Here is a 26,148-nt window from a genome sequence, read left to right as displayed (position 1 = left end):
TTGGTAGTCTGAGAAACTTAAAATTTTCATTTTGAGACTGGCCTTTAAGGCAAAGGTAAAGGTTCCCCTCGCACATATGTGCTAGTCGTTCCCAACTCTAGGGGGCGGTGCTCATCTCCGTTTCAAAGCCGAAGAGCCAGCGCTGTCCAAAGATGCCTCCGTGGTCATGTGGCCGGCATGACTCAACGCCAAAGGCGCACGGAACACTGTTACCTTCCCACCAAAGGTGGTCCCTATTTTTTTTCTACTTGCATTTTTTTACATGCTTTAAAATTGCTAGATTGGCAGAAACCGGACAAGGAACTGGAGCTCACCCCATTACACGGCACTAGGGATTCGAACCACTGAACTGCCGATCTTTTGATCGACAAGCTCAGCGTCTTAGCCACTGAGCCACTGTGTCCCATCGACTTGCCTTTATCTATCTCTACATTATCTATCTATCCATCTCTACATTATCTATCTCTACATTATCTATCTATTATCTATCTATCTATCTATCTATCTATCTATCTATCTATCTATCTATCATCTATCTATCTATCTATCTATCTATCTATCTATCTATCTATCTATCCATTATCTATCCATCCAGCCATCCATCTATCTCCACCAAATTTATATGCCATCCATCTCACAATCAGGTGACTCTGGGCGGCCAAATTCCCCTTTATCGAAGATGCAGCGTTACCAGAGATGCAAGCAATGTGGTACTCGTCGGATTGGAAAAGATAGGTCAGCATCTTCTGACCCAAAGCATCAATGCACAGGTCGTAGGTTTCTTGGAGACAGTCCGGTTTCGTAATCTGATGCTTGTCCTTTTTGTAGAATTCCTTCAGAAAAAGAAGAAGTGGGAAGCAGGGAAGAAACCCAGGGAGAGCACCGGGTTAGAAGGAGGCTTGTTTTTCGGTTGCTCAGGAAGAACAAAAGAAATGCAAAAGGAATCGCCTTCTGTGTTTTTTTAAAAAATGTATTTGTATCCCGCCATTATTATTTTTAGAAATAACTCAAGGCAGCAAACACACCCCATAACTCCTTGCTTTTCCTATTTTCCACACAACAACAGCCCTGTGAGGTAGACTGGGCTGAGAGAGAGGAGTGGCCTGAAGTCACCCACCCAGTTTCATGCATAAGGCGGGACTAGAACTCATTGCTTCCTGGTGATTGGCCCAAAGTCACCCAGCTGGTTTTTATGCATCGGGCAGGACTAGAACTCACCATCTCCTGGTTTCCAGACTCTAGTCTTTACCACTAGACCCAACCAGTTCTCACATATCTTATGGCTTAGATGAGGCCATAACTTCTTTCCGCAGCATCACAATGCACAACTCTCTTTGTGTTTCCTATTTTTCCCCCCTGAATATTTTTTTATAATTCTGCATATTGTCCAGCGTCACAAACTGGATTTTTAGCGTCTTTGGGCTGTGTATTAATTAATCTATTGCTTTATAGTTTTTCATCTTGTGCTTGCATTACTGGGGGTTTATGTAGTAATAATTGTAAGCCAGTTTGGTATAATCGTTAAGGTGCTAGACTAAAAACGGAGGCGGTTGCGAGTTCAGGTTCTGCCTTCGACACGAAGCCAACCAGGATGACCATGGGCCAGCCCCTCTCTCTCAGCCCAAGAAACGAGTCAATGGCCAACCACTTCCAAAAAAAAAAGCTTGCCAAGAAAACTGAAGGGGCTGAAAATAATAGATTTTTTTAAAAAAAATTAAGCTCCTCCATTTCATGTCTTCAGAATCATGTTTATACTTTTATCTGTAATCTTATATATGCTTGATAAAAATAAATAAATAAAAATAAATACCTCAGCAACGTTCATGATGTTATCAAAATTGTCCCACAGGATATTGAAGATGATTCCGGTAAAGTAATCCGAACTAGAACAACCAATTTAAAAGGAGATATTACTTCACGATCTTATTATCGCTTTTCTGGGTTTTTTTTTTTTTTAAAAGTGCCAAAATAAGAAAACTTAAAAAGAGTAGATTTTAATTTTATTTATTTTTTTAGAAAAAAATGACAGGCTTGTCAAATGCTAAATTATTCTCTCCTCTCTTTAAAAAAAATATCATTCATGGTGAAGTAGCTTTATGGGATTAGAAGGGATATTTTGATTTTTCACGTCGCTTGGTATCTGCTGTGTTTGGAACCTGCAGATCACATGCTGGGGACAGTATTGCCTAACACTATCCTAATTACAGGCAGTCCTTGATTTACAACTGCTCGCTTAGTGACCTTTCAAACTTACAATGGCGGTGAAAAAAAGTGACTTATGGCCGTTTTTCACACTTATGACCATTGCAGCATCGCCACGATCATGTGAACGAAATTCGGAGACTTGGCAACTAATTCATACTTATGACCGTGCGACATGTGATCCCCTTTTGCGGCCTTCTGACAAAGCAAAATCAACGGAGAAGCCAGATTCATCAAAGGCTGTGGGGCTAGCTTAACGACTGCAGCGATTCGCTTTAACGCCTGGCAAGAAAGGTCGTAAAACGGGGCAAAACTCGCTGAACCACTGTCTCGCGTCAGCAATGGAAATTTTGGGCCCAACTGTGGTCGTTAAGTCGAGGAATACCTATCACCACTTATAGAAACTGCATTAGGATACGTCAATCCAGCCAATAAGGTGGAACATTTAAAAAGTCAATTAACTCAGATAAACTCCAGGTCTGTGGAATCTGGAAAGTAAATAATCTGGACTCACTCGGTCTCTTTTGGCTGGCCTCCGAAAATCAGCATCTTCCTGTCGGCTTTAGTAAGTCGGGTGTATTTTTGGATGGAGTTCCCGCTGCATTGCAAAGAAGACAATTTAACAACGGCTGTCTCCCAACCTGCCAGCACCGCAACGCTTTAATCCAGGAGCGGATTTAATTTTTATCAATGCCACTGGGATCGACGAACTTTTGGAAATTAAAATAACGCTTCGGCCAGCTTCCGGGAGAACAAAAAGAAGGCAACAAGTCCAAAGGGAATCGTATCTGCTTTAAATGACACATTTCAGCCAAAATGGATCGTGGGAAACCTGCTCAATTTTCAGAGGGGAAAAAAATGGAAACAAAGTTGGAGGGAGAGGTAAGAATGGGAGATGCTTTTCACACAGAACATGGAATCCTATGGCTGGGAGGGACCTTGGAGGTTTTCTAATTCGATGCCCTGTCTCCAGGTAGAGACTTTTATATCATCTCGGACAAATGTCCAATCTTTTCTTGGAAATAGATAGATAGATAGATAGATAGATAGATAGATAGATGGATGGATGGATGGATGGATGGATGGATGGATGGATGGATGAATGGATAGATAGATAGATATAGATAGACAAATGATAGATAGGATAGCGATAAAGATATATATATATATATATATATATATGGACAGACATGGATGATAGATAGATAGATGATAGATAGACAGATGATAGAGATAGATAGGATAGCGATAAAGAGATAAATAGAGAGAGACAGAGAGAGATAGATATAGATGGACAGGCAGAGATGGATGGATAGATATAGATAGATGGATGGATGAATGGATGGATGGATGGATGGATGGATGGACGGACGGACGATAGAGATAGATAGGATAAAGAGATAAATAGAGATATATAGATAGATAAATATATATGGACAGAGATGGATAGATGATAGAGATATAGGATAGCAATAAAGAGATAAATAGAGAGATTAGAGATAGATAGATGTAGATGGACAGATAGAGATGGATAGACAGACAGACAGACAGATATGATAGACAGACAGACAGACAGATATGATAGACAGACAGACAGACAGACAGACAGAATCAAGATAGACAGGCAGGCAGGCAGGCATAGATTGATAGATAGATAAGATAGATAATGGATAGATACAGATGGATGGATGGACTGATGGACAGGCAACAGGGTCAGAGGGCTGGAAGGGACTTCAGAGGTTTTCTAGTCCAACTTCCTGCTCAAGGCAGACCTTATAGTATCCCAGTCAAATGGCTGTTCAAATAGCTCTTTTTTCGAAAGCCTCCAGTGATGGAGCAACCCACAGCTTCTGAAGACAAGCCGTCCCACTGATTAATTGTTCTCACCGTCAGGAGATTTCTCCTTAATTCTAGGCTGGATCTCATTGACAGGCTTCCATCCATTGCTTCTCGTCTTGCCCTCTGGTGCCCTAGAGAATAAGCCCACCCTCTTTTCTCTGTCAAATACTGTCCCCCCACCCCCACCCCACAATCCTTCTCTTCGCTAAATTAAACACACCTAAATTTATTACATCCTTACCTTCCGGAGACTTTGGTAATGGAACTAGATTTCTTGGCCAGTAGATAGGTCGCTCCCAACGAAAGGCTTTCACGATGACCGCCCGGAGTAAACAAGGGCGGGAAAGCTTGGTTGGGAAATTCTGAAATAATAAAGAGAGGAAAAGATGGAACTAAGCAAGAGATGGGCAAAGGGAGGCACCGATCTGAGAAGCGGTGGCTGTGGATTTCCAGATGACCCAACAGAGAGGTCGCTTTCTCCAAAACGTCATGCTATACACGTTGGGTGGGGATCTAAGGCAACTTTCGCCTTGCCCCCCGTCCTTTCCAACCCCGGAAGGTCCTTGTTGGACTTCTCTATTTAACATTCAACCTTTCCTCTTGGCGGCCACGCCGGCGTGGCGGCTGGAAACTGGATTTTCACCACATCTGTCAAGTCAGAGGTTCCCTTTCCCCGTGGCCAGCAGTGTCCTACTCCAGGGGAGGTGCTCCTCTCCGTCTTTTTGGCCAAGGGAGCCAGTGTTGTCCAAAGACGCTTCCATGGTCATGAGTATATGCCGAGGTGCAGGGAATGCCGTGCCCTTCCCATCAAAGTGGTACCTATTTATCTACTTGCATTTGCCTGCTTTCGAACCGCTAGGAGCCGAGGCAGGATTATAAACAGTTGGAAGGGATCTTGTAGGTCATCTAGTCCAACCCCCCGCCCAAGCAGGAGACCCTATGCCATTTCTGACAAATGGCAGTCCAGTCTCTTCTTGAAAGCCTCCAGTGTTGAAGCTCCCACAACTTCCGAAGGCAACTTTTGTTCCATGGGTTGATTGTTCTCATTGTCAGAAAGTTTCTCCTTATTTCTAGGTTTAATCTCTCCTTGATCAGTTTCCGTGCCTTATTCCTTGTCTGGCCTTCAGGTGCTTTGGAGAATAGCTTGACTCCCTCTTCTTTGGGGCAGCCCCTGAGATATTGGAACCCTGCTATCATGTCTCCCCTCGTTCTTCTTTTCATTAAACTAGACATACCCAGTTCCTATAACCATTCTTCATATGTTTTAGCCTCCAGTCCCCTAATCATCTTAGTTGCTCTTCTCTGCACTCTTTCTAGAGTCTCAACCTCTTTTTTATACTGTTTTCTAGGTGTGGTCTTGCTAGGGCTTTGTAGCGTGGCATTAGTTCCTCCCTTGATCTTGATTGTATCGCTCTGTTAACGCAACTCAGGATTGTGTTGGCTTTGGAAAGAGATTGGAAAACCACTTGTCTGAGATGGCATGATGCACTCCTGTCTCGGGCAAAGGGTTAGAGCAGAAGACCTCGAAGGTCCCTTCTATCCTTATGATTTTATGAAATGAGTGGCCACTTCTTGGACTCCAAAACTTCCTCTTTAATCTTTGTGTGTTATTGCTGGAAAAACACACACACACACACACACACACACACATACACACACACACGCAACATGCAAAATGTTTTGCCTTGGGTGTTAAAATCATTTAGCTGTTTCCAGAGCTTTTGATTTTTCTGGTTTAGCTCGCCTTCGTGGTACTACATGTTCCGTACCAAAACCGGATGCAGTATTCTAGGTGTGGTCTTACTAAGGCTTTATAGAGTAGGAATGGGAGCTCATACCATCACACGGCGTTGGGGTCTCGAACTGTCAACCTTCTGGTCAACAAACCAAGCTCCTTAACGGATAAGCCACCACGTCCTTAAACCTGCATCAAAGCGCTGTTCCTCACCTCCTCGGTCTGTTCCAGGAAGTCCTGCGGTGTCTTTTTCATGCTGAGCTTCTAACATCTTTTTTCCACGCACGTGCCTGGAATGGAAAGGGAAGAGAGAAAAATGACATCGCTCCTAAAATCAGCCCCAGGAAGTGCTGAATGAGGTGGAGGGGCAGGGTGTCCCTCTTAGGTTAGGGTAACTTTCAATTTTAATGGCTCTGAGCCTGAAGACAATGGGCTTTGGGACTTCTCTTAAGAGTCAAGTAAGCTGCCATTAACTAGATAAGCTTTTAGAAGCCAGAGATTGTGTTGTTGTGTTGGCTCCGTCTTGTGGTTTGGAGCCACTGACTTGGATAGGCAGGTAGTCCTCGACCTATGGCCACCGTTGAGGCCAAACTTTCTGTTGCTACACGAGATGAGTTGTCAAGTGACTTTCGACCCAAGTTACAACCTTGCTTGCCACAGTTCTTACGCGAATCACTGCCGTTGTGAAGTTAGCGACAGGGCTGTTAAGTGAATCTGGCTTCCCCATTGACTTGGCTTCTCGGAAGGTCGCAATTGTCAGAGTGACATTGACTAGTGGCATTGACTAACCCCACTGTGCTTTTGTCACTTGCAGGGTGCTTTTTATACTATTCTCTCTACTCTACTCCATTCTTCTGTATTGTATTGTATTGTATTGTATTGTATTGTATTGTATTGTATTGTATTGTATTGTATTGTATTGTATTGTATTGTATTGTATTCTGTTCTGTTGTTCTATTCTATTCTATTCTATTCTATTCTATTCTATTCTATTCTACTCTATTAATTCTATTCTATTCTATTCTATTCTTATTCTTATTCTACTCTATTCTCTCTACTCTACTCCATTCTTCTGTATTGTATTGTATTGTATTGTATTGTGTTCTGTTGTTCTATTCTATTCTATTCTATTCTACTCTATTAATTCTATTCTATTCTATTCTATTCTATTCTTATTCTACTCTATTCTCTCTACTCTACTCCATTCTTCTGTATTGTATTGTATTGTATTGTATTGTATTGTATTGTATTGTATTCTATTGTGTTCTGTTCTGTTCTGTTCTATTCTATTCTATTCTATTCTATTCTATTCTTATTCTATTTACTCTACTCCATTCTTCTGTATTGTATTGTATTCTTATTCTATTCTATTCTCTCTACTCTACTCCATTCTTCTGTATTGTATTGTATTGTATTCTATTCTGTTCTGTTCTGTTGTTCTATTCTGTTCTATTCTATTCTATTCTATTCTATTCTATTCTATTCTATTCTTCATTCTATTCTATTCTATTCTTACTCTATTCTCTCTACTCTACTCCATTCTTCTCTATTGTATTGTATTGTATTGTATTGTATTGTATTCTTATTCTATTCTCTCTACTCCATTCTTCTGTATTGTATTGTATTGTATTGTATTGTATTGTATTGTATTGTATTCTTATTCTATTCTATTCTCTCTACTCTACTCCATTCTTCTGGATTGTATTGTATTGTATTGTATTCTATTCTATTCTTATTCTATTCTTTCTACTCTACTCCATTCTTCTGTATTGTATTGTATTGTATTGCATTGTATTGTATTCTATTCTATTCTATTCTCTCCACTCTACTCCATTCTTCTGTATTGTATTGTATTGTATTGTATTGTATTGTATTGTATTCTGTTCTGTTCTGTTCTGTTGTTCTGTTCTGTTCTATTCTATTCATTCTATTCTTATTCTATTTACTCTACTCCATTCTTCTGTATTGTATTGTATTGTATTGTATTGTATTGTATTGTATTCTATTCTTATTCTATTCTCTCTACTCTACTCCATTCTTCTGTGTTGTATTGTATTTTATTGTATTGTATTGTATTCTATTCTTATTCTATTCTCTCTACTCTACTCCATTCTTCTGTATTGTATTGTATTGTATTGTATTGTATTGTATTGTATTCTTATTCTATTCTCTCTACTCTACTCCATTCTTCTGTATTGTATTGTATTGTATTGTATTGTATTCTTATTCTATTCTCTCTACTCTACTCCATTCTTCTGTATTGTTTTGTATTGTATTGTATTCTTATTCTATTCTATTCTCTCTACTCTACTCCATTCTTCTGTATTGTTTTGTATTGTATTGTATTGTATTGTATTCTATTCTTATTCTATTCTATTCTCTCTATTCTACTCCATTCTTCTGTATTGTATTGTATTATATTGTATTGTATTCTATTCTATTCTTATTCTATTCTATTCTCTCTACTCTACTCCATTCTTCTGTATTGTATTGTATTGTATTGTATTCTGTTCTGTTCTATTGTTCTGTTCTATTCTATTCTATTCTATTCTATTCATTCTATTCTATTCTTATTCTATTCTATTCTCTCTACTCTACTCCATTCTTCTGTATTGTATTGTATTGTATTGTATTCTATTCTTATTCTATTCTCTCTACTCTACTCCATTCTTCTGTATTTGTATTGTATTGTATTGTATTCTATTGTATTGTATTCTTATTCTATTCTATTCTCTCTATTCTACTCCATTCTTCTGTATTGTATTGTATTGTATTGTATTCTTATTCTCTCTACTCTACTCCATTCTTCTGTATTGTACTGTATTGTATTGTGTTCTGTTCTGTTGTTCTGTTCTATTCTATTCTATTCTATTCTATTCATTCTATTCTATTCTTATTCTATTCTCTTCTCTCTACTCTACTCCATTCTTCTGTATTGTATTGTATTGTATTGTATTGTATTGTATTGTATTCTATTCTCTCTACTCTACTCCATTCTTTTGTATTGTATTGTATTGTATTGTATTCTTATTCTATTCTATTCTCTCTACTCTACTCTTCTTCTGTATTGTATTGTATTGTATTGTATTGTATTCTTATTCTATTCTATTCTCTCTACTCTACTCCATTCTTCTGTATTGTATTGTATTGTATTGTATTGTTTTGTATTGTATTGTATTCGTATTCTATTCTATTCTCTCTATTCTACTCCATTCTTCTGTATTGTATTGTATTGTATTGTATTATATTATATTCTATTCTTATTCTATTCTCTCTACTCTACTCCATTCTTCTGTATTGTATTGTATTGTATTGTATTGTATTGTATTGTATTGTATTCTATTCTTATTCTATTCTATTCTCTCTATTCTACTCCATTCTTCTGTATTTTATTGTATTATATTGTATTGTATAGTATTGTATTGTATTCTATTCTATTCTTATTCTATTCTATTCTCTCTACTCTACTCCATTCTTCTGTATTGTATTGTATTCTGTTCTGTTCTGTTGTTCTGTTCTATTCTATTCTATTCATTCTATTCTTTTCTTATTCTATTCTCTTCTCTCTACTCTACTCCATTCTTCTGTATTGTATTGTATTGTATTGTATTCTTATTCTATTCTCTCTACTCTACTCCATTCTTCTGTATTGTATTGTATTGTATTGTATTGTATTCTTATTCTATTCTATTCTCTCTATTCTACTCCATTCTTCTGTATTGTATTGTATTGTATTGTATTGTATTGTATTCTTATTCTCTCTACTCTACTCCATTCTTCTGTATTGTATTGTATTGTATTGTATTGTATTGTTTTGTATTGTATTCTATTCTATTCGTATTCTGTTCTATTCTCTCTATTCTACTCCATTCTTCTGTATTGTATTGTATTGTATTGTATTGTATTGTATTGTATTGTATTGTATTGTATTGTATTGTATTCTGTTCTGTTCTGTTCTATTCTATTCATTCTATTCTATTCTTATTCTATTCTCTTCTCTCTACTCTACTCCATTCTTCTGTATTGTATTGTATTGTATTCTATTCTTATTCTATTCTCTCTACTCTACTCCATTCTTCTGTATTGTATTGTATTGTATTGTATTCTTATTCTATTCTATTCTCTCTATTCTACTCCATTCTTCTGTATTGTATTGTATTGTATTGTATTGTATTGTATTCTTATTCTCTCTACTCTACTTCATTCTTCTGTATTGTATTGTATTGTATTGTATTGTATTCTATTATTATTCTATTCTATTCTATTCTCTCTACTCTACTCCATTCTTTTGTATTGTATTGTATTGTATTGTATTCTTATTCTATTCTATTCTCTCTACTCTACTCTTCTTCTGTATTGTATTGTATTGTATTCTATTCTATTCTTATTCTATTCTATTCTCTCTACTCTACTCCATTCTTCTGTATTGTATTGTATTGTATTGTTTTGTATTGTATTGTATTCTATTCGTATTCTATTCTATTCTCTCTATCTACTCCATTCTTCTGTATTGTATTGTATTGTATTGTATTGTATTATATTCTATTCTATTCTTATTCTATTCTCTCTACTCCATTCTTCTGTATTGTATTGTATTGTATTCTATTCTTATTCTATTCTCTCTACTCTACTCCATTCTTCTGTTTTGTATTGTATTCTATTCTTCTTATTCTATTCTATTCTCTCTACTCTACTCCATTCTTCTGTATTGTATTGTATTGTATTGTATTCTGTTCTGTTGTTCTGTTCTGTTCTGTTCTGTTCTATTCTATTCATTCTATTCTATTCTTCTTATTCTATTCTATTCTCTCTACTCTACTCCATTCTTCTGTATTGTATTGTATTCTTATTCTATTCTATTCTCTATTCTACTTCATTCTTCTGTATTGTATTGTATTATATTGTATTGTATTGTACTGTATTGTATTCTATTCTATTCTATTCTTATTCTATTCTATTCTCTCTACTCTACTCCATTCTTCTGTATTGTATTGTATTGTATTGTATTGTATTCTATTCTTATTCTATTCTCTCTATTCTACTCCATTCTTCTGTATTGTATTGTATTGTATTGTATTGTATTGTATTGTATTGTATTGTATTGTATTGTATTGTATTGTATTGTATTCCATTCCATTCCATTCCATTCCATTCCATTCCATTCCATTCCATTCTATTCTATTCTATTCTAAATGTGAGTCAGTTGCCAAGCGTCCCAATTTGGATTGCATGACCCTGGGGATGCTGCAATGGTCGTAAGTATGAAAAACGGTCCTACAGCAAGTCCCTTTCCTCAGTGACGTTGTAACTTGGCTGGTAAGTTGAGAAATAGTGTACTTCAAAGAACCTGTGATGAACTTCTAGTCCCTGTGGTTTTCACCCTGAGGTGTTTCTTGGATGCTCACCCGGTGAGGTTTCGGATCAGGTAGAAGGACGCATCATCGAAGGCCGGTTTCCCCATCCTGCTCGGGTTCAAGACAGGCGTGTACTCCATACCCATCACGGTGACCTTGCCCTCCGGGAGGGACATCTCCGATGGGGCAGAGCTTATGAGGGAGTCTTGAACGAAGATGGCGGGCAGGGAAGTAATCTCTGTTTCCTAAGAGATGAGAATGTAGGAGCAACAGAGTCGGAACACATAGAGGTAGTCCTCGGCTTACGACCACAACTGAGCCCAACGATTTCTGTCGTTAAGCGAGACATTGGTTCAGTGAGTTTCTGCCCCGTTTTACAACCTTTCTTGCCACAGTTGTTAAGTGAGTCCCGTGCAGCGTCCCTACGGTCACGTGGAGAAAATTCAGTTGCTCGGCAACGGGCTCGTATTTATGACGGTGGCAGCGTCCCGGGGGTTGTTACCTGGATCCGGAGCTGACAGTTCAGATATTTACACCTCTTCTTCAGTTCTTCCATGACGAACTTGGTAAACTCATAAAGCCTTTCCGGAGTCATGCTCTGAGGGAAGGAATCGAAGAAAAAAAAAATGAAATAAAAATAAAGCACCCTCGAAACCGCAAAGCATAGGAGATTTAAAATGCAGGTAGTCCTCGGTTTACAACAGTTCACTGAGTGACCGTCCAAAGTGACAATGGCACTGGAAAAAAAAATGCGACTCACGACCAGTTTTCACCCTTACGACACATGTCGTGGCATCCCCACAGTCGCGAGATCTAAAGTCAGCCGCTTGGCAACTGGCTCGTATTTACGACGGTTGTGTTATCCCCTTTTTGTGACTTTCTGACGAGCAAAGTCAATGGGGAAGCCAGATTCGCTTAACGACGGTGTGACTCATTTGAAAACCGCAGGGATTCACTGGACAAATTGTAGCAAGGAAGGTTGCGAAACGGCGCAAAGCTCACTTAACAAATGGGTTTTCACTTAGCAACGGAAATTTCGGGCTCGCTTGTGGTCGTAAGTCGAGGGCTACCTGTGCTGGTCTTTTTGAGTCAAGCTCCCCTCCCCCCCCCTTTAAAACCTACTTCCTTGTCCACATTAGGGTGGGCACAGGCATCGATCCTCTGGACGAGCTTCTCCAAGTAGTTATTCAATGTTTGGGTCTGCCAGTTGGATTTGGCCACCTGGAAAGTGAAAAGACCCCCTCCCCACCCCCTCAGTTAGATGACCCTCACGGAAGAAGGGAAAAGCTTTTCTCTAGCTGGCCTTCGGTCGGGCACAAGCAACCAGAACCAATTGTGAGATGGAAGGGAGATGAGAAAAGGAAGGGAAGGGAGGGAAGGGGAGGACAGAGATAGAGAAAAGGGAGGGAAGGGGAAGAGGGAGGAAAGTGAAACTGAAAGTAGAGAGGAGAAATGAGAAAAGGAAGGAAGGCAGGCAGGCAGGAGAGATAGAGAAAAGGGAGAGGGGAGAAATGAGAGAAGGAAGGAAGGAAGGAGAGATAAAGAAAAGGGAGAGAGGAGAAATGAGAAATTATAAATAATAATTTAAATTATGGGCCAAATTTCATTTAATTATTTTTAAAATTATTTTAACTTTTGTGTACAAATGTTTTTATTTTGGCTGCTCACCACCCTGAGTCCGAAAGGAGAAGGGCGATATATAAATCTAATAAAAGACAAAGATAAAGATAAAGAAAAGGAAGGAAAAGGAAGGAAGGAAGGAAGGAAGGAAGGAGAGATAGAGAAAAGGGAGAGAGGAGAAATGAGAAAAGGAAGGGAGGCAGAGTGGGTGGGTGATGGACTTTTTTTCTCTTGGTACCTCTGTCTTGATTTTCACTTGAATATTGGTCAGAAATCGTTGGATTTTCTCCAAGAAGACTCGATCCATAGCCAGGTAACGAAACCTGTTCTCGAACTTGCTGATAATTTCTGTAGCCTGGTTGGGTAACGGGAGGGACGATTAGAAGGACGATTAACAACTGTCTTTGCTTAACTGCAGAAATGTTGGGCTCGATCGTGGTCATAAGCTGAGGACCAGCTGTATACAAGTATCCTGTCAGCACTTCAAGCTGCATTTACTCTAGTGCTGACATAAGAAGGAGAAGCGGAGGCATCTGGAAAGGGACGTTTGACTTTTCACCTACTTATTTTCCCTGGAGATAATATCCCCTAGGAGATGGGATGGGAGGGGGGAAATTCCTTTGAACTGGAGCAGTAGATTAGGGGTAGAGTGACTTGGAAGATGGCCAATGAGTGCAGAGGAGTGGGGAAAGGAAAGGGAGGGTTTTGGGTCAGGAAGTCAGTGTTGGCTACGATGGAGTCGGAGTTAGAATGTCGTGCTTAATAAATGGGGGTTTTTCATCAAAGACTTTGTTTGAAATGCAATTTATTTGAGACGACCTCGAAACCTGACATATCCACTCTTTTCTCACCCTCTTTCCTGAACCCAACTCTGGTTGTTTGGGATAGTCTCCCAGTGGCTGACCTGCTCCAGATAGCCAGTCTCTGCTTTCTCCATATCAATCATGATCAAGCCTTCGACAAATTCTATGCGCGAGTTCTCCTTCTGCAGCTGCTTCATGAAGATTTCTAGCTCCTCGGGGGAAAAGTTCCCGCCATCTGCAAAGAGTCTAAAAACAAACAAGGATGGGCCAGTATTGGCTGGAAGGTCATTAAAGAGAGAACCTGCTGAGCAGGGGGTTGGACTAGAAGACCTCCGAAGGTCTCTTCCGTCCCTGTTACTCTGTTTTTTCTGGGTACCTGCAGGCTTTCAGGAAGTCCGTGTTAGAATCCCGGAGTTTCCCCAAAGCCTCCTCCAGATACTGTCTGTAACTCCTCATGGAGACCTGGAGCACTTCCACATGGTTCAGCAGCTCCATATGGAGGTTACGGCTGAGGGCCATCACCCTATGGAAGAGAAAGGGGACAGAAAGCCGTCACTCGGAAGTAGTTTTTGAAGGGGAGCTGCCATTCTGCTAGCCGAGCGCTGCCAGCTAACAGCCAGGAAAGGGAGGGAGGGAGGGAAGAGAGGATTGGAAATGTTTCGGGAGGAATTGAGGGAGGGATGGGAAGCAAGCCAGGTGAGAAAGCACCAGCCAGCCCAAGGTCAACCATCAGAATGCAGAACTGGAAACTTGAGGGTCCATTTACCCAAACAATATCCTTTCAGCTGTGAAGCTTTTTTTCAGCCCTAAGGAGGCGCTAGTGAGTTTTTTTTGTTTTTTTTAAATTTGATTTATATGCCGCCCTTCTCCGAAGACTCAGGGCGGCTTACAATGTGCTCAGCAATAGCCTTCATCCTTTTGTATATTTATACAAAGTCAGCTTATTGCCCCCACAATCTGGGTCCTCAATTTACCTACCTTAGAAAGGATGGAAGGCTGAGTCAACCTTGAGCCTTGGCGAGATTCGAACCCTGCAGTAATTGCAGGCAGCTGGTCTTAATAACCAGCTTAATAACAGGGTGCCTTAAACCCCTGTACTACCAAGGCTCTTGTGAAGCGATCTCTGTGGTTTGCCTGCTTTTCTCATTGCTTCTCTCTCCAAAGATCAGTTGTGCTTTAGAAGCTGTTTTTTTTTATCCCCAAGCAGGAAAAAACCACCAAGCTCAGAAAGCACAAAAGATCCTGAGTTACAAACATTCTCTTCTATCGGTAACGTGAATTTCCCCTGGGCTTAAACCATGTTCCCCTTCTACATTCTGATGGCACCTTCTGCAGGGCCATCTCCAAAGCCCTGAACCCCCAATAGCTATTGTGAGATTGTGGCTGGCGTCCCTTTTTTCCCCCCCAAAGTCAAAATGACCTTTCTGCCCGGCTTTCCATCTGGAAGACTTTCTCCATGTCTTGGATTCGGGTTCGGAAGGATTTGCTGACCGCGTTGTGGTCTTCTCGGATCTTGATGAAGGCGCTCCTCTCCTTATTCAGCGCCTCGATCAAACCGGCGCAGTGACGCTTCAAGCGGTCGCTGTGAATCCGTAGCTCCGCTGAGAGAAAGGAGGGAAGAAAATTCCGGCGTTTTTATAAAGGGAGGGAAGGATAGAAAGGAGTGCTGGAGAAGTTCCAAAAACCCACGCCGACGGAGGGTGAGAAGACCACCAACGGGATCAAACAAGATCTGAATCCCAACAATGTTCTGCTCACAAAACAGGCTTACAAATGTTTGGGAAAGGAGATAATACTAGACTGATTATGTTACCTAGTTGGGTAATGAAACGTCTGCAAGAAAACAAGTAAGCTCAGAGAGCACCAAGGACCCCACAGTTCTCCTCCTCCTCTTCCCCCTCCTCCTCCTCCTCCTCTTCCTCGTCCTCCTCCTCTCCACAAACCCCACTCCCTTCTAGCACTGATGACGTTACCTCATTGGGTCATGTAACGTCTGCAAGAAAACAACCAAGCTCAGAGATCACCAACCCACAGACCTCCTCTTCTCCCCCTCCTCCTTCTCTTCCCCTCCTCCTCCTCTTCCTCCTCCTCCCCCTTTCCCGGCTCTGATGATGATCCCCTTTTGCGGCCTTCTGACAAGCCGGATTCCCATAACAGCCGTATGACTCACTTAACAACTTTTAGCGCTTCGCTTAACAACTGTGGCAAAGAAAAATCGCAAAACGGGAGAGACCACAACCGTCTCGTTTTAGCAGGAGAAATTTGGGGCTCAGTTGTGGCCGTCTAGTCGAGGACTGTCTATAAATGCGTCGTCTGGCTCAAAATATGCCCCCGCCCCTCTTCAATTCAAGGACTTGCATGGCAAGGACTGAGAGTGGATCTGGCTATAGGATAAAAAAACAAACAAACACGAGAACATAACCAAACGTACGTACCCCTCCTGACGTTGTAAATGTCCTTCTCGATGCGTTCCCTCCGGGGTTCGTGAAGATGGAGGCGCAGCTGCAGCTCGGAGTTGAGCTCTTCCTTCTTGGCCACCACGACAACGCCGATGCTGGATAAGGTGTCATCAAACCACTTCTCCAGATGCTCGAAGAACTGGAGTCGGATACTGTCAGGGGAGCAGAGAGGAGGGCAAGAAAGAGGCGGCTTGAGGATAAAACGGGTCGCTGGGTCCCATCTCAAAGACCACGGAAAAAAGGAAGGATTCGGAAGATCCTGGGGGCTGAAGGGCTGCTTGCGGCCATGACGGAATGCTAAACTGGCTAGCTAAGGTTTGGATCGTAAATCGGGAGCTGCCCAGAGTCGGTTGAAAGATAGGCGGCTGTAGAAATCTTTTCAAGAAATAAACAAGCCAGGTTAAAAATATCTTTTTTTTAAAAAAAAAATCATCCTGATCTCTTTCTAAACCCACAATTTGTGGTGATAGTTCTGCTATGTTTTGCGCGTGATGCCCCAAAGCGATCAGACCCAGAATAAATTCCTGAAAGGATTTATCGGAGCTGTTTAAAAGGTGGATTTTTAGGAGTTTGATGCCATTTCGGCTGGTGGGTTTAGAACGCTCCCCAAATCCTTTTTCTTAACTGGAGAAAAATGTCCTATTCTTTAAGAGAAAGGGAGGGAGGGAAGGAAGGAAGCAGAGAGAGAGAGAAAGAGAGAGAGAGAGAGAGAGAGAGAGAGAAAGGAAAGAAGGAAGGAAGAAAGGAAGGAAGAGACGGAGAGAGAGAAAGAGGAGAAGAAGAGACAGAGGCAAAAAGAGAAAGGAGGAGAGAGAGAGAGAGAGAGGGAGAAGCAGAAACAGAGACAGAGAGACAACGAAAGAAAAGAAACAGAAAGAGAGAGAGAGAGAGAGAGAGAGAGAAAGAAAGAAAGAAAGAAAGAAAGAAAGAAAGAAAGAAAGAGAGAAAGAAAGGAGGAAGGAAGGAAGGAAGGAAGGAAGGAAGGAAGGAAGGAAGGAAGGAAAGAAAGAAAGAAAAAGAAAGACGAGAAGGAGAGACAGAGGCAAAAAGAGAAAGGAGAAGAGAGGGGGAGGGAGAGGGAGAGACAGAAACAGAAACATAGAGAGACAAAGAAAGAAAAGAGAGACACAGAAAGAAAGAGAGAGGAGGGGAAGAAAGAAAGAAAGACACAGAGAGATAGAAAGAGAAAGAGGAGAAGGAGGGAGAGGCAAAAAGAGAAAGGAGGAGAGAGGGAGAAGCAGAAACAGAGACATAGAGAGACAAAGAAAGAAAAGAGAAACAGAAAGAAAGAGAAAGAAAGAGAGAGAGGTTTGCACTTACTGTCTTCTGATATCTCTAAAGAAAGCCTCTGACAGGTACACCTGCTCCAGGTAGGAAGGCATAGAACTGCTTTTCAGTTTTCCCTGGTAATATTTCTCTGCTTTCCGGAGCTTGGACTTCTTCAGGTACTCCACCACTTTGTAGGTGTTTCCGTTGGACGTGGTGAAGAATTCCACAATCACATCCTTTCGCTTGGACTCCTTGCCCGAATCCTTGGTCTGGCAGAAGGATAAAATGGAAGGGGCGAGACTGAGCGGCTATTTTTGAAACGGGGTTCAAAAGATGAGAACGGCCAATGACTTCAGTTCTAGTTAGTTCTCTTCCTTTTCTTTAAGGGTTACTATTCATGTTTTAACCCCCTTAGAAAGCCTGATGAAAGCCCAGAAACCTGGAGACAGGGAGTTCTAGTTCCGCCTTAGTCATGAAAGTCAATTGGGTGACTTTGGGCCAATCACCAGGAGACGGTGAGTTCTAGTCCCACCTTAGCCATGAAAGTCAATTGGGTGACTTTGGGCCAATCACCAGGAGACAGTGAGTTCCTGTCCCGCCTTAGCCATGAAAGTCAATGGGGTGACTTTGGGCCAATCACCAGGAGACAGTGAGTTCTAGTCCCACCTTAGCCATGAAAGTCAATTGGGTGACTTTGGGCCAATCACCAGGAGACGGTAAGTTCTAGTCCCACCTTAGCCATGAAAATCAATTGGGTGACTTTGGGCCAATCACCAGGAGATTGGGAGTTCTAGTCCCGCCTTAGCCATGAAAGCCAACTTTTGGCCAGCCCCTCCCCCTTCTCTCTCAGCCCAACCCACCTCACAGGGTTGTTTGTTGTAGGGAAAACAGAAGGTGGGTTGGATGGAGTCATTTGTAAAGAAAACCAAGGTGATGGAAAGAAAAGAAACAAATAAATGGGATGGGACAGTTCCTTGTAATCCATGCAGAAGGAAGCGTGGATGTCGCCTGATTCTCATGGAGAATTCCCAGCTCACCAGATCTGCCTTGGTGGCGTCTTGAGTCTTGGCCCCCGAGGCGCTCCTTTGCCCTGATTTTTCTACATCCTCTCCAACGACACCGTGCTTGTCACTCTGGCGAGCGGGGGTCTCCATTTCTTCCCCTTCCTCCTCTTCCTCCTGGTCCGCTTCCTCCATTTCGATAGGATCCGTGCCTTCCGCATCCCTCTCCCCATCCTCGCTCTCTTTCTCCAGGAGAATCTCCACAGCCTCTTCTGTTTCTTCTACCTCTTTGCTCTCCTCCGTTATTTCTGGTCAAGACACGCAACAAAATATTCCGAGTCCGGCACCTTCAAAAAGCCTTAGGGGTGGGGAAGCTGTTGCTAAACTACAACTCCCAGCACCCCTCAGCACTAGCCAACCCATTACAGGTAGCCCTCGGCTTAACGCCTACAACTGAGCCCCAAGTTTCTGTTGCTAAATGGGACCGTTGTTGAGTGGTCACTCATTTTACGACCTTTCTTGCCACAGTTGTTAGTAACCGTGTTATTAACCGTCGCTAGTCACCGTGATCCGCTGCAGTTGTGAGGTTAATCACACGATTGTGAAGCGAACCTGGCTTCCCTGTTGACTTTGCCCATCAGGAGGTCACAAAAGGGGATCGCGTGACCGCAACCGTCATAAATAGGAAGCAGGGAGGCTGATTTGCGGGCTTCCAAATAAGCGAAGTCAATGGGGGGGGGAAGCTGGATTCACTGAGCAACCTCCTGATTCGCTTAACAACCGTGGGGGAAAAAAAACGGTTGTAAAAATCAGGTGGGGCTCACTTAACAACCAAACTTGGTCAGCGATAGAAATTGGGAACTAGCTGTATTTGAAAAAGGACTTCATAGGAGTGGTGGAATTCATTTTTTTTTTTCCTACCGGTTCTGTGGGCGTGGTGTGGCTTGTGGGCGGGGCTTGGTGGGTGTGGCAGGGGAAAGATTCCCCCCCCCACTCCTGGTAGAAGGATACTGCAAAATCCTCATTCCCTCCCAACTCCAGAGGAAGGATACTACAAAATATCTATTCCCACCCCACTCCAGCAGAAGGATATTGCAAAATTTCCAATCTCACCCCACTCCAGGGGAAAGATACTGCAAAATCCCCATTCCCTCCCCACTTCGGGGCCAGTTAGAGGTGGAATTTAATTTAATTTAATTTAATTTAATTTAATTTAATTATTTAATTTAATAATTTAATTTAATTTAATTTAATTTAATTTAATTTAATTTAATAATTTAATTTAATTTAATTTAATTTAATTTAATTTAATTTAATTTAATTTAATTTAATTTAATTATTTAATTTAATTTAATTTAATTTGTATACCGCCCTTCTCCAACAGGACTCAGGGCGGTGAACAGCCATGGTAAAACATAACATATAAAATTTAAAAGCAATTTAAAAACATTAAATAATTTGGCTATCCAATTAAAACAACCCGGGTTAAAACCAATTACAAATTAAAATCGAAGGGATGGGATCAAGCCAGCCCGGCTAGGTGAAAAAGATGTGTTGGTATTTGCCGGTTCTCCGAACTACTCAAAATTTCCGCTACTGCTTCTCCAGAACCTGTCAGAACCTGCTGAATAGCACCCCTGCTTCATGGTCCTTACCTCCTTCTTCCCCTCTTCCTTCAGTTGAGCCTTCCGATTTCTTTAAGGTCTTCTAAAAGAAAATGGAGAAAAATAGGGGAGAGGGAGAAAGGGAGTTACCTATTTGAAAAAACAACAACACAGAGCTGTTTTCCCCAACATCAGCAAAGGAACAATTAACCCAAGGTCCATCGTGGCTTTTAAATAAACTGCCCACAAGCCCATAAAGCAACGCTGAAGACGGATCGAATCCACGGTATTAAGAAGCAATCTAACCAGGATAAGAAGAAGCCACACTACAACTAAAGAGACTCTAATGGTCTGTTCAAAAGCCGGGCTTCATTGGTATTTTTGCGGTTGTGGTTTGGAACGGCGGCTAAAATGTTATTTGTTAGCGTTCGTCCTGCCAATTAGTTCCACGGGAAGACTAAAGATCCAGAGAAAAGAGACGAAGCGTTTTCTTTTTTAAGGTCCAAAACAAGATAAAATTTGGAAGCAGCTCAAGCTCAGGCACCCCTCCTAATTCACAGGAGTATAAGAAACGGAGGGGAGGGCGAGCTTCAGCCTCATCGGCTTTGCAAGGTGCTGGTATTACAGCCAATAAAAGTTTTAACCCAACTTTTGTTATTCTGTATTCTGCTCTTTCTGTCCTCTAAGCCATGATTCAGAAGGACTGGGAATTCAGTCTCCGGATACCACCGGTGGCTGGGTTCACCCCCTGTATGAAGCAATCCCACGCGTCTCGTTTGACGGGCGTGCTTGGAGTGCCAGGTAAGTTTCATGCAGGTTGTATTAAGCGATCTGTTTTTCTGCCTACCCCTTTGTAGCTGCCCAGGACGTAAAAATACCGACTGATGGTGGCGCTGTAGGAAAGAAGCTCGTGCCGAACGTGGCGTGGGTAAGCGATCACCTTAGACAAGAGGTCTTGATGGAAGGCGGTGTACCTTGACCAAACAAAAACGGCGTAGTTTGAACCTTTTTCCATCCTCCCTTCTCCAAACTGCAGCACCCTAACCCTAACCCCAACACAATACAACTCACAGTGAAGATAGAAAATTCCTAACCCAATAAATCATATTAACAAAACACCCCGTCCTATTGCACCCGTGTGAACATGTCACACGTTGCGCTGGCCCTGCAGTCCATCATACAATGTACCGTATTTTTCGGAGTATAAGACACACCTTTTTCCCCCCAAAGAGGGTGAAAATCTGGGTGTGTCTTATACTCTGAATGTAGCCCCGCCCAGCCTCTCAAACGGAGATTTCAGAGGCTGAAAGAAGCCTCTGAAAGAAGCTTCAGAAAAAAAGCCTCCAAACAGAGCTTCAGAAAAAAAGCCTCTGAAAGGTTTTTTATCTAAAATAATATGGCAAGCAACAAAAGAAGAGTCAGTAAAGGTTCTAACCAAACTATGCTAACAAATCTGGAGAATGACACAATAACCAACAAATCGGAAGAGGTTAATCTATCAAAGAAAGAAGATTGATCAGAGTAAAGGTAGTCCTTCAGAAAAAAAGCCTCTGAAAGAAGCTTCAGAAAAAAAGCCTCTGAAAGAAGCTTCAGAAAAAAAGCCTCTGAAACAGAGCTTTAGAAAAAAAGCCTCTGAAAGAAGCTTCAGAAAAAAAGCCTCCAAACAGAGCTTCATAAAAAAAGCGCCTTTTTTTCTGAAGCTCTGTTTCGGAGGCTTTCAGAGGCAGAAAAAAAGTTTTTTCTGAAACAGAGTTTCAGAAGTTTCAGAGGCAGAAAAAAAACCAAAAAAAAAAAAAAAGCAAGGCACAGGGCTCACAACCAAGGAACCTGTTGATAAAATTCACCTCTGGGAACAGCTGATTGGGGGTATTCTGGGAGGCAGATCCACCTGCCAATCAGCTTTTTTCTTATTGTCCTCCCCAAAAACCAAGGTGCGTCTTGTACTCCGAAAAATATGGTAGTTATGATCTTATTTCGCATTCAGGAGTCTGACGGCCCACGGATAAAAACTGTTGTAAGGCAGCGAGCCCTAGCGATCTCATCTAGTGGTATCAGGGGGGCAGCCCACGATGTTTTGTGCTGTGCAAAGCCCTCAAAACAACATAGGCGCCAGTCCTTCACGTACCCATTGCGAATGATGTCCAAGGCAGCATAAACCTTCTCGAGGTAGGCTTTGAGTTTTTCATCGGTGCTTTGCATCCTGAGTTTGTCCACTGCTATGTCCAGATTCATCTCCCTTAGCTAGTTGCACACGGAAAACAAAGAGGTGTTTTGTACGTATAGATTTTTTGTATGTATAGATTTTTTTAAAAAAACCACTCAGTTGCATATTAGAATGATTTTAGCCGAATGCATGGTGGAAGCTCATTGTTAAGAATCAGCCTGGGAGGAGGAGGAGGAGGAGGAGGAGGAGAAAGAAAGGAGGAGGAGGAGGAGAAAGAGAAGGAGAAGAAGAGGAGGAGGAGGAGGAGGAGGAGGAGGAAGAGGAGGAGATGGTGGTGATTTTGGTGCTCTGTGACTTTTATTGTTTTTGTTGTAGATGTTTCATGACCCAAACTAGGTAACAACATCAGTGCTAGAAGGGAGTGGGGTTTGCAGGGAGGAGGAAGAGGAGGAAGAGGAGAAGGAGAAGAAAGAGAAGGAGGAGAAAGAGAAGAAGAAGAAGAGGAGGAGGAGGAGGAGGAGGAGGAGGAGGAGGAGGAGGAGGAGATGGTGGTGGTTCTTGGTGCTCTCTGACTTTGGTTGTTTTCTTGCAGATGTTTCATGACCCAAGTAGGTAACATCATCAGTGCTAGAAGGGAGTGGGATTTGCTCAATACCCCCAAACAAAGAACTACCAACTCAGACAAATGATCGAACTATAAACAGAAGTCTAATCAAGGAACCATCACGAACACTCCCACCAATATTGACAGGGCAAGCCACTCTATATAAGCAGAGAGCAAACCTCACTCCTTGTAGCACTGATGATGTTACCTAGCTGGGTCATGAAATGTCTGGAAAAAAAAAAAAAACCAACCAAGCTCAGAGAGCACCAAGGACCCCACCATAATTCTAAAGTTGACAGCTTGGAATCCCCTTCCTCTTCCCCAAAAAAACAAAGCCCCATTTGTTAAAAAGCAGATCACGCCAAAATAATTTTGTTCTTTTTGCATCCTCCAAAAACGGGAGAGGGTGAGGCAGACAGCGGTCTGAATCTTCTAGAGAATTTTTCAAATTAGACAGAAAGGACCTTAGAAAACTAAATGGAGGGCAGGAAACTTGGTCCCTGGAGGTCCTCTCCAGAGCTATACCCAGGATCCAAATTCTGTAGTGTTTGCAAAAAAATAATAATAATAATTTGCAGTGTTTCCTCCCGGACAACCTCACCCATCCCCAAAGTGGGACCAGTGCTCTGACCTTGTTCATATTTTCGTGCTTGACACGACAATCGTTTAAAGCTTTCTGAAGATTGTTGTCCTGTTGGCTGAGTTTCTGCTGGTGGAAATCAAAGATAGCCAGGACATCTTGGAAGTACTGATAGAGATGCCTGCAGTTGATTTCGCTGATTTTAACCAGGTGCTCCAAGTCAGCCTGGAAAAGTCGGGAAGAAAAGATCCGTGGTGGGGATGGGAAAGGAGACAGTCCTGACCAGGGAAGGCTAGGAGGAAAAAACTGAATCCGGAAAAAGAAAAAAGCTGCCCAGGGAAAGAGATTTTCTCCCAGATTTTTTAAAATTTCATTTCAATCCTGCCTTTATTATTTTGATAAAAGGCTGTGAACATACGTAATGTACCTTCCCCCTCCTATTTTTCCCACAACAATCCTGTGAGGTGGCCCCGGCTGAGAGAAGGGGACTGGCTCAAAGTCACCCGGCTGGCTTTCGTGTCTAAAGCAGGACTAGAACTCCCAGTCTCCTGGTGACTGGACCATAGTTACCCAGCTGATTTTCTGGGCTAAGTCAGGACTAGAACTCACCGTCTCCTGGTGATTGAGCCCCAAATCAGCCAGCTGGCTTTCATGCCTAAGGCAGGACTAGAACTCCCAGTCTCCTGGTGACTGGACTATTGTTACCCAGCTGATTTTCTGGGCTAAGTCAGGACTAGAACTCACTGTCTCCTGGTGATTGGCCCCAAAGTCACCCAGTTGTCTTTCATGCCTAAGGCAGGACTAGAACTCCCAGTCTCCTGGTGACTGGACTATAGTTGCCCAGCTGATTTTCAAGGCTAAGTCAGGACTAGAACTCACCATCTCCTGGTGATTGAGCCCCAAATCAAACAGCTGTCTTTCATGCCTAAGGCAGGACTAGAACTCCCAGTCTCCTGGTGATTGAACCAAAGTCACCCACGTGACTTTTGTGCTTAAGCCCAGTGGTGAAATGCTACCGGTTCGCTCCTGTTTGGGCGAACCAGTAGTGATAAAAACTATCGGGCAAACCGGTAGTAAAAAAAAAAAAAAAGCTACCAGTTTGGGCGAAACGGTAGTTTAAAAAAGCTACTGGTTCCTCCGAACTGGTATTTCCGACAATCAGCTGTGCAGCGGGGTTTAGCTTTGCTAGAAAGCAGGAGATCCTGCTTTCTAGCAAAGCTAAATCGCACGCCACAGCTGATCCGCCCCACTCGCTCCTCTACTAACCTTCCCAAGCCTCCTTTTGGTGCATACTCAGCATCTGTGGCCAGTGGACTAGTAGTAAACTGGTTCGGATTTCACCACTGCTTTAGCCACTAGACCAAACTGTCTCTTTCCCATTTCTTTTAATGAGATTTTCCCATTTCCTTCCCCCTCTCCCTCATTTCCCCTTTCTTTTAATGAACCTCCCTGTCCCTTTGATGGGAGAGAGAGGGCTACACTTACGTCCATCTTATCTATCTTGATTTCAAATTGAAGCTGCAGCTTCCCGATTAACTGATAGAAATTGGGGTTTACAATCTTCTCAGCCTCTTTGGGGGTACAAATCTTCAGGTCTATCAGATTTTGCTAGAGGGAGGGAGAGGGGGAGAAAAAAAAAAGAATTGAGTTGTTGGCCTGCAATTTCTAAGCACCCAAGGCCTCCTAATCATTTCCATGACACATCTGGTATCCAAAAAAATAAATAACTTTGTATTTATTCAAAGGAAGAATGATTGTTTTCTTATATTGATTTACATTTGAAATTGCCCAATCAATAGTTTTAGATTGAGGATACAGATAATTCAGTTTGTTTAGTCGCCATTCAAAGTTATAATGGTACTGAAAAAAGTGACTTATGACAGTTTTTCACACTTATGACCGTTGCAGCAGCCCCGTGGTCACGTGATCGAAATTCAGACGCTTGGCAAATGACTCGTATTTATGACGGTTGAAGTGTCCCGGGGTCACATGATCTCCTTTTGAGATCTTCTGGCAAGCAGTCAATGGGGAAGCCAGATTCACTTAACAACTGTGTGACTAACTTAACGACTTTGGCAAGAGAGGCTGTCAAATGTGGTACAATTCACTTCATTCAGCTAGTTTTCTCCCTCTCTAAAAATCACATTTCCATTTTTTTTTTTTTTAAAGGGACAACAAGATCACCAAAGCTTAGGAAACACCTTATGCCCCGCACCTATTTTAAAACTCACCTTGCATTCCTGGAGTTTTTCCAAACACTCCTGACAAACCTTCTCATACTGGAGGCGAATTCTCATCATGGACTGGACATTGTGAGTGTCTTGAGGTGAGAAAGAAAGAAAGGAAGGAAGGAAGAAAGGAAGGAATTAAGGAAGGAAAAAGGAGGGAGGAAGGAAGAAAGAATTGGGAGGGAGAGAGGGAAGAATGGAAGGAAGGAGGAAGGAGGAAGGAGAAAGAAAGAAGGAAGGAAGGAAGATGGAAAGAGGTGAAAAGAGGGAGGAAGGGGGGAAGGAAGGAAGGAGGAAGGGAGGGGATGGAGGGAGGGAGGGAAGCGGAAGGAATGAAATAAGGAAAGAAGGGAGGAAGGAAGGAAAGGAGGAAGGAAGGAGGAAAAAAGAAAGAAAGAAAGAAAGAAGGAAGGAAAGGAGAGGGTAGGGAGGGAGGTGAGAAGAGGGAGGAAGGGGGAAGGAAGGAGGGAGGGGACGGAGGAAGGGAGGGAAGGGGAAGGAATGAAAGAATGAAAGAAGGGAGGGAGGGAGGGAGAAAGGAAAGGAGGGGGAAGGAAAGAAAGAAGGAAGGAAGGAAAGAATGAAGAGAGAGAGAGAGATAGAAAGAGAGAAAGAAGAAAGGAAACAAGAAAGGAAACAAGAGGGAAAGAGTGACTTTGCGAATGCCTTTATAAAATCCAGGCTAC

General features: G+C 42.0%; 1 protein-coding gene across 2 annotated transcripts in view; it reads right to left on the bottom strand.

Moving 5' to 3' along the window:
- The window catches only part of CCDC180 (coiled-coil domain containing 180), a 41,477-nt gene that overhangs the window by 4,707 nt on the left and 10,622 nt on the right, over positions 1–26,148 (bottom strand). Inside the window, exons 11-31 of one of the 2 annotated variants that reach the window (XM_087879962.1) lie at positions 25,466–25,554; positions 24,720–24,842; positions 23,286–23,459; positions 22,012–22,127; positions 20,734–20,860; positions 19,938–19,989; positions 18,319–18,590; positions 17,333–17,550; positions 15,989–16,164; positions 14,974–15,154; positions 13,930–14,076; positions 13,655–13,799; positions 12,989–13,105; positions 12,253–12,351; positions 11,633–11,728; positions 11,182–11,375; positions 5,990–6,066; positions 4,283–4,403; positions 2,717–2,800; positions 1,811–1,883; positions 692–833 (exon numbers count right to left, since the gene is read on the bottom strand). In XM_087879962.1, the coding sequence (XP_087736088.1) occupies positions 692–833; positions 1,811–1,883; positions 2,717–2,800; positions 4,283–4,403; positions 5,990–6,066; positions 11,182–11,375; positions 11,633–11,728; positions 12,253–12,351; positions 12,989–13,105; positions 13,655–13,799; positions 13,930–14,076; positions 14,974–15,154; positions 15,989–16,164; positions 17,333–17,550; positions 18,319–18,590; positions 19,938–19,989; positions 20,734–20,860; positions 22,012–22,127; positions 23,286–23,459; positions 24,720–24,842; positions 25,466–25,554 (2,823 nt within the window). The remainder of the gene's footprint in view (positions 1–691; positions 834–1,810; positions 1,884–2,716; positions 2,801–4,282; positions 4,404–5,989; positions 6,067–11,181; positions 11,376–11,632; positions 11,729–12,252; positions 12,352–12,988; positions 13,106–13,654; positions 13,800–13,929; positions 14,077–14,973; positions 15,155–15,988; positions 16,165–17,332; positions 17,551–18,318; positions 18,591–19,937; positions 19,990–20,733; positions 20,861–22,011; positions 22,128–23,285; positions 23,460–24,719; positions 24,843–25,465; positions 25,555–26,148) is intronic. The other variant, XM_087879963.1, reaches the window with a different exon arrangement.

Source organism: Pantherophis guttatus, chromosome 16 (assembly GCF_059756535.1).
Source record: "Pantherophis guttatus breed Tessera chromosome 16, ASM5975653v1, whole genome shotgun sequence".
Lineage (NCBI taxonomy): Eukaryota > Metazoa > Chordata > Lepidosauria > Squamata > Colubridae > Pantherophis > Pantherophis guttatus.
The sequence above is the reverse complement of the archived record's forward strand: the minus strand, read 5'-3'. Positions and strand labels throughout refer to the sequence as shown.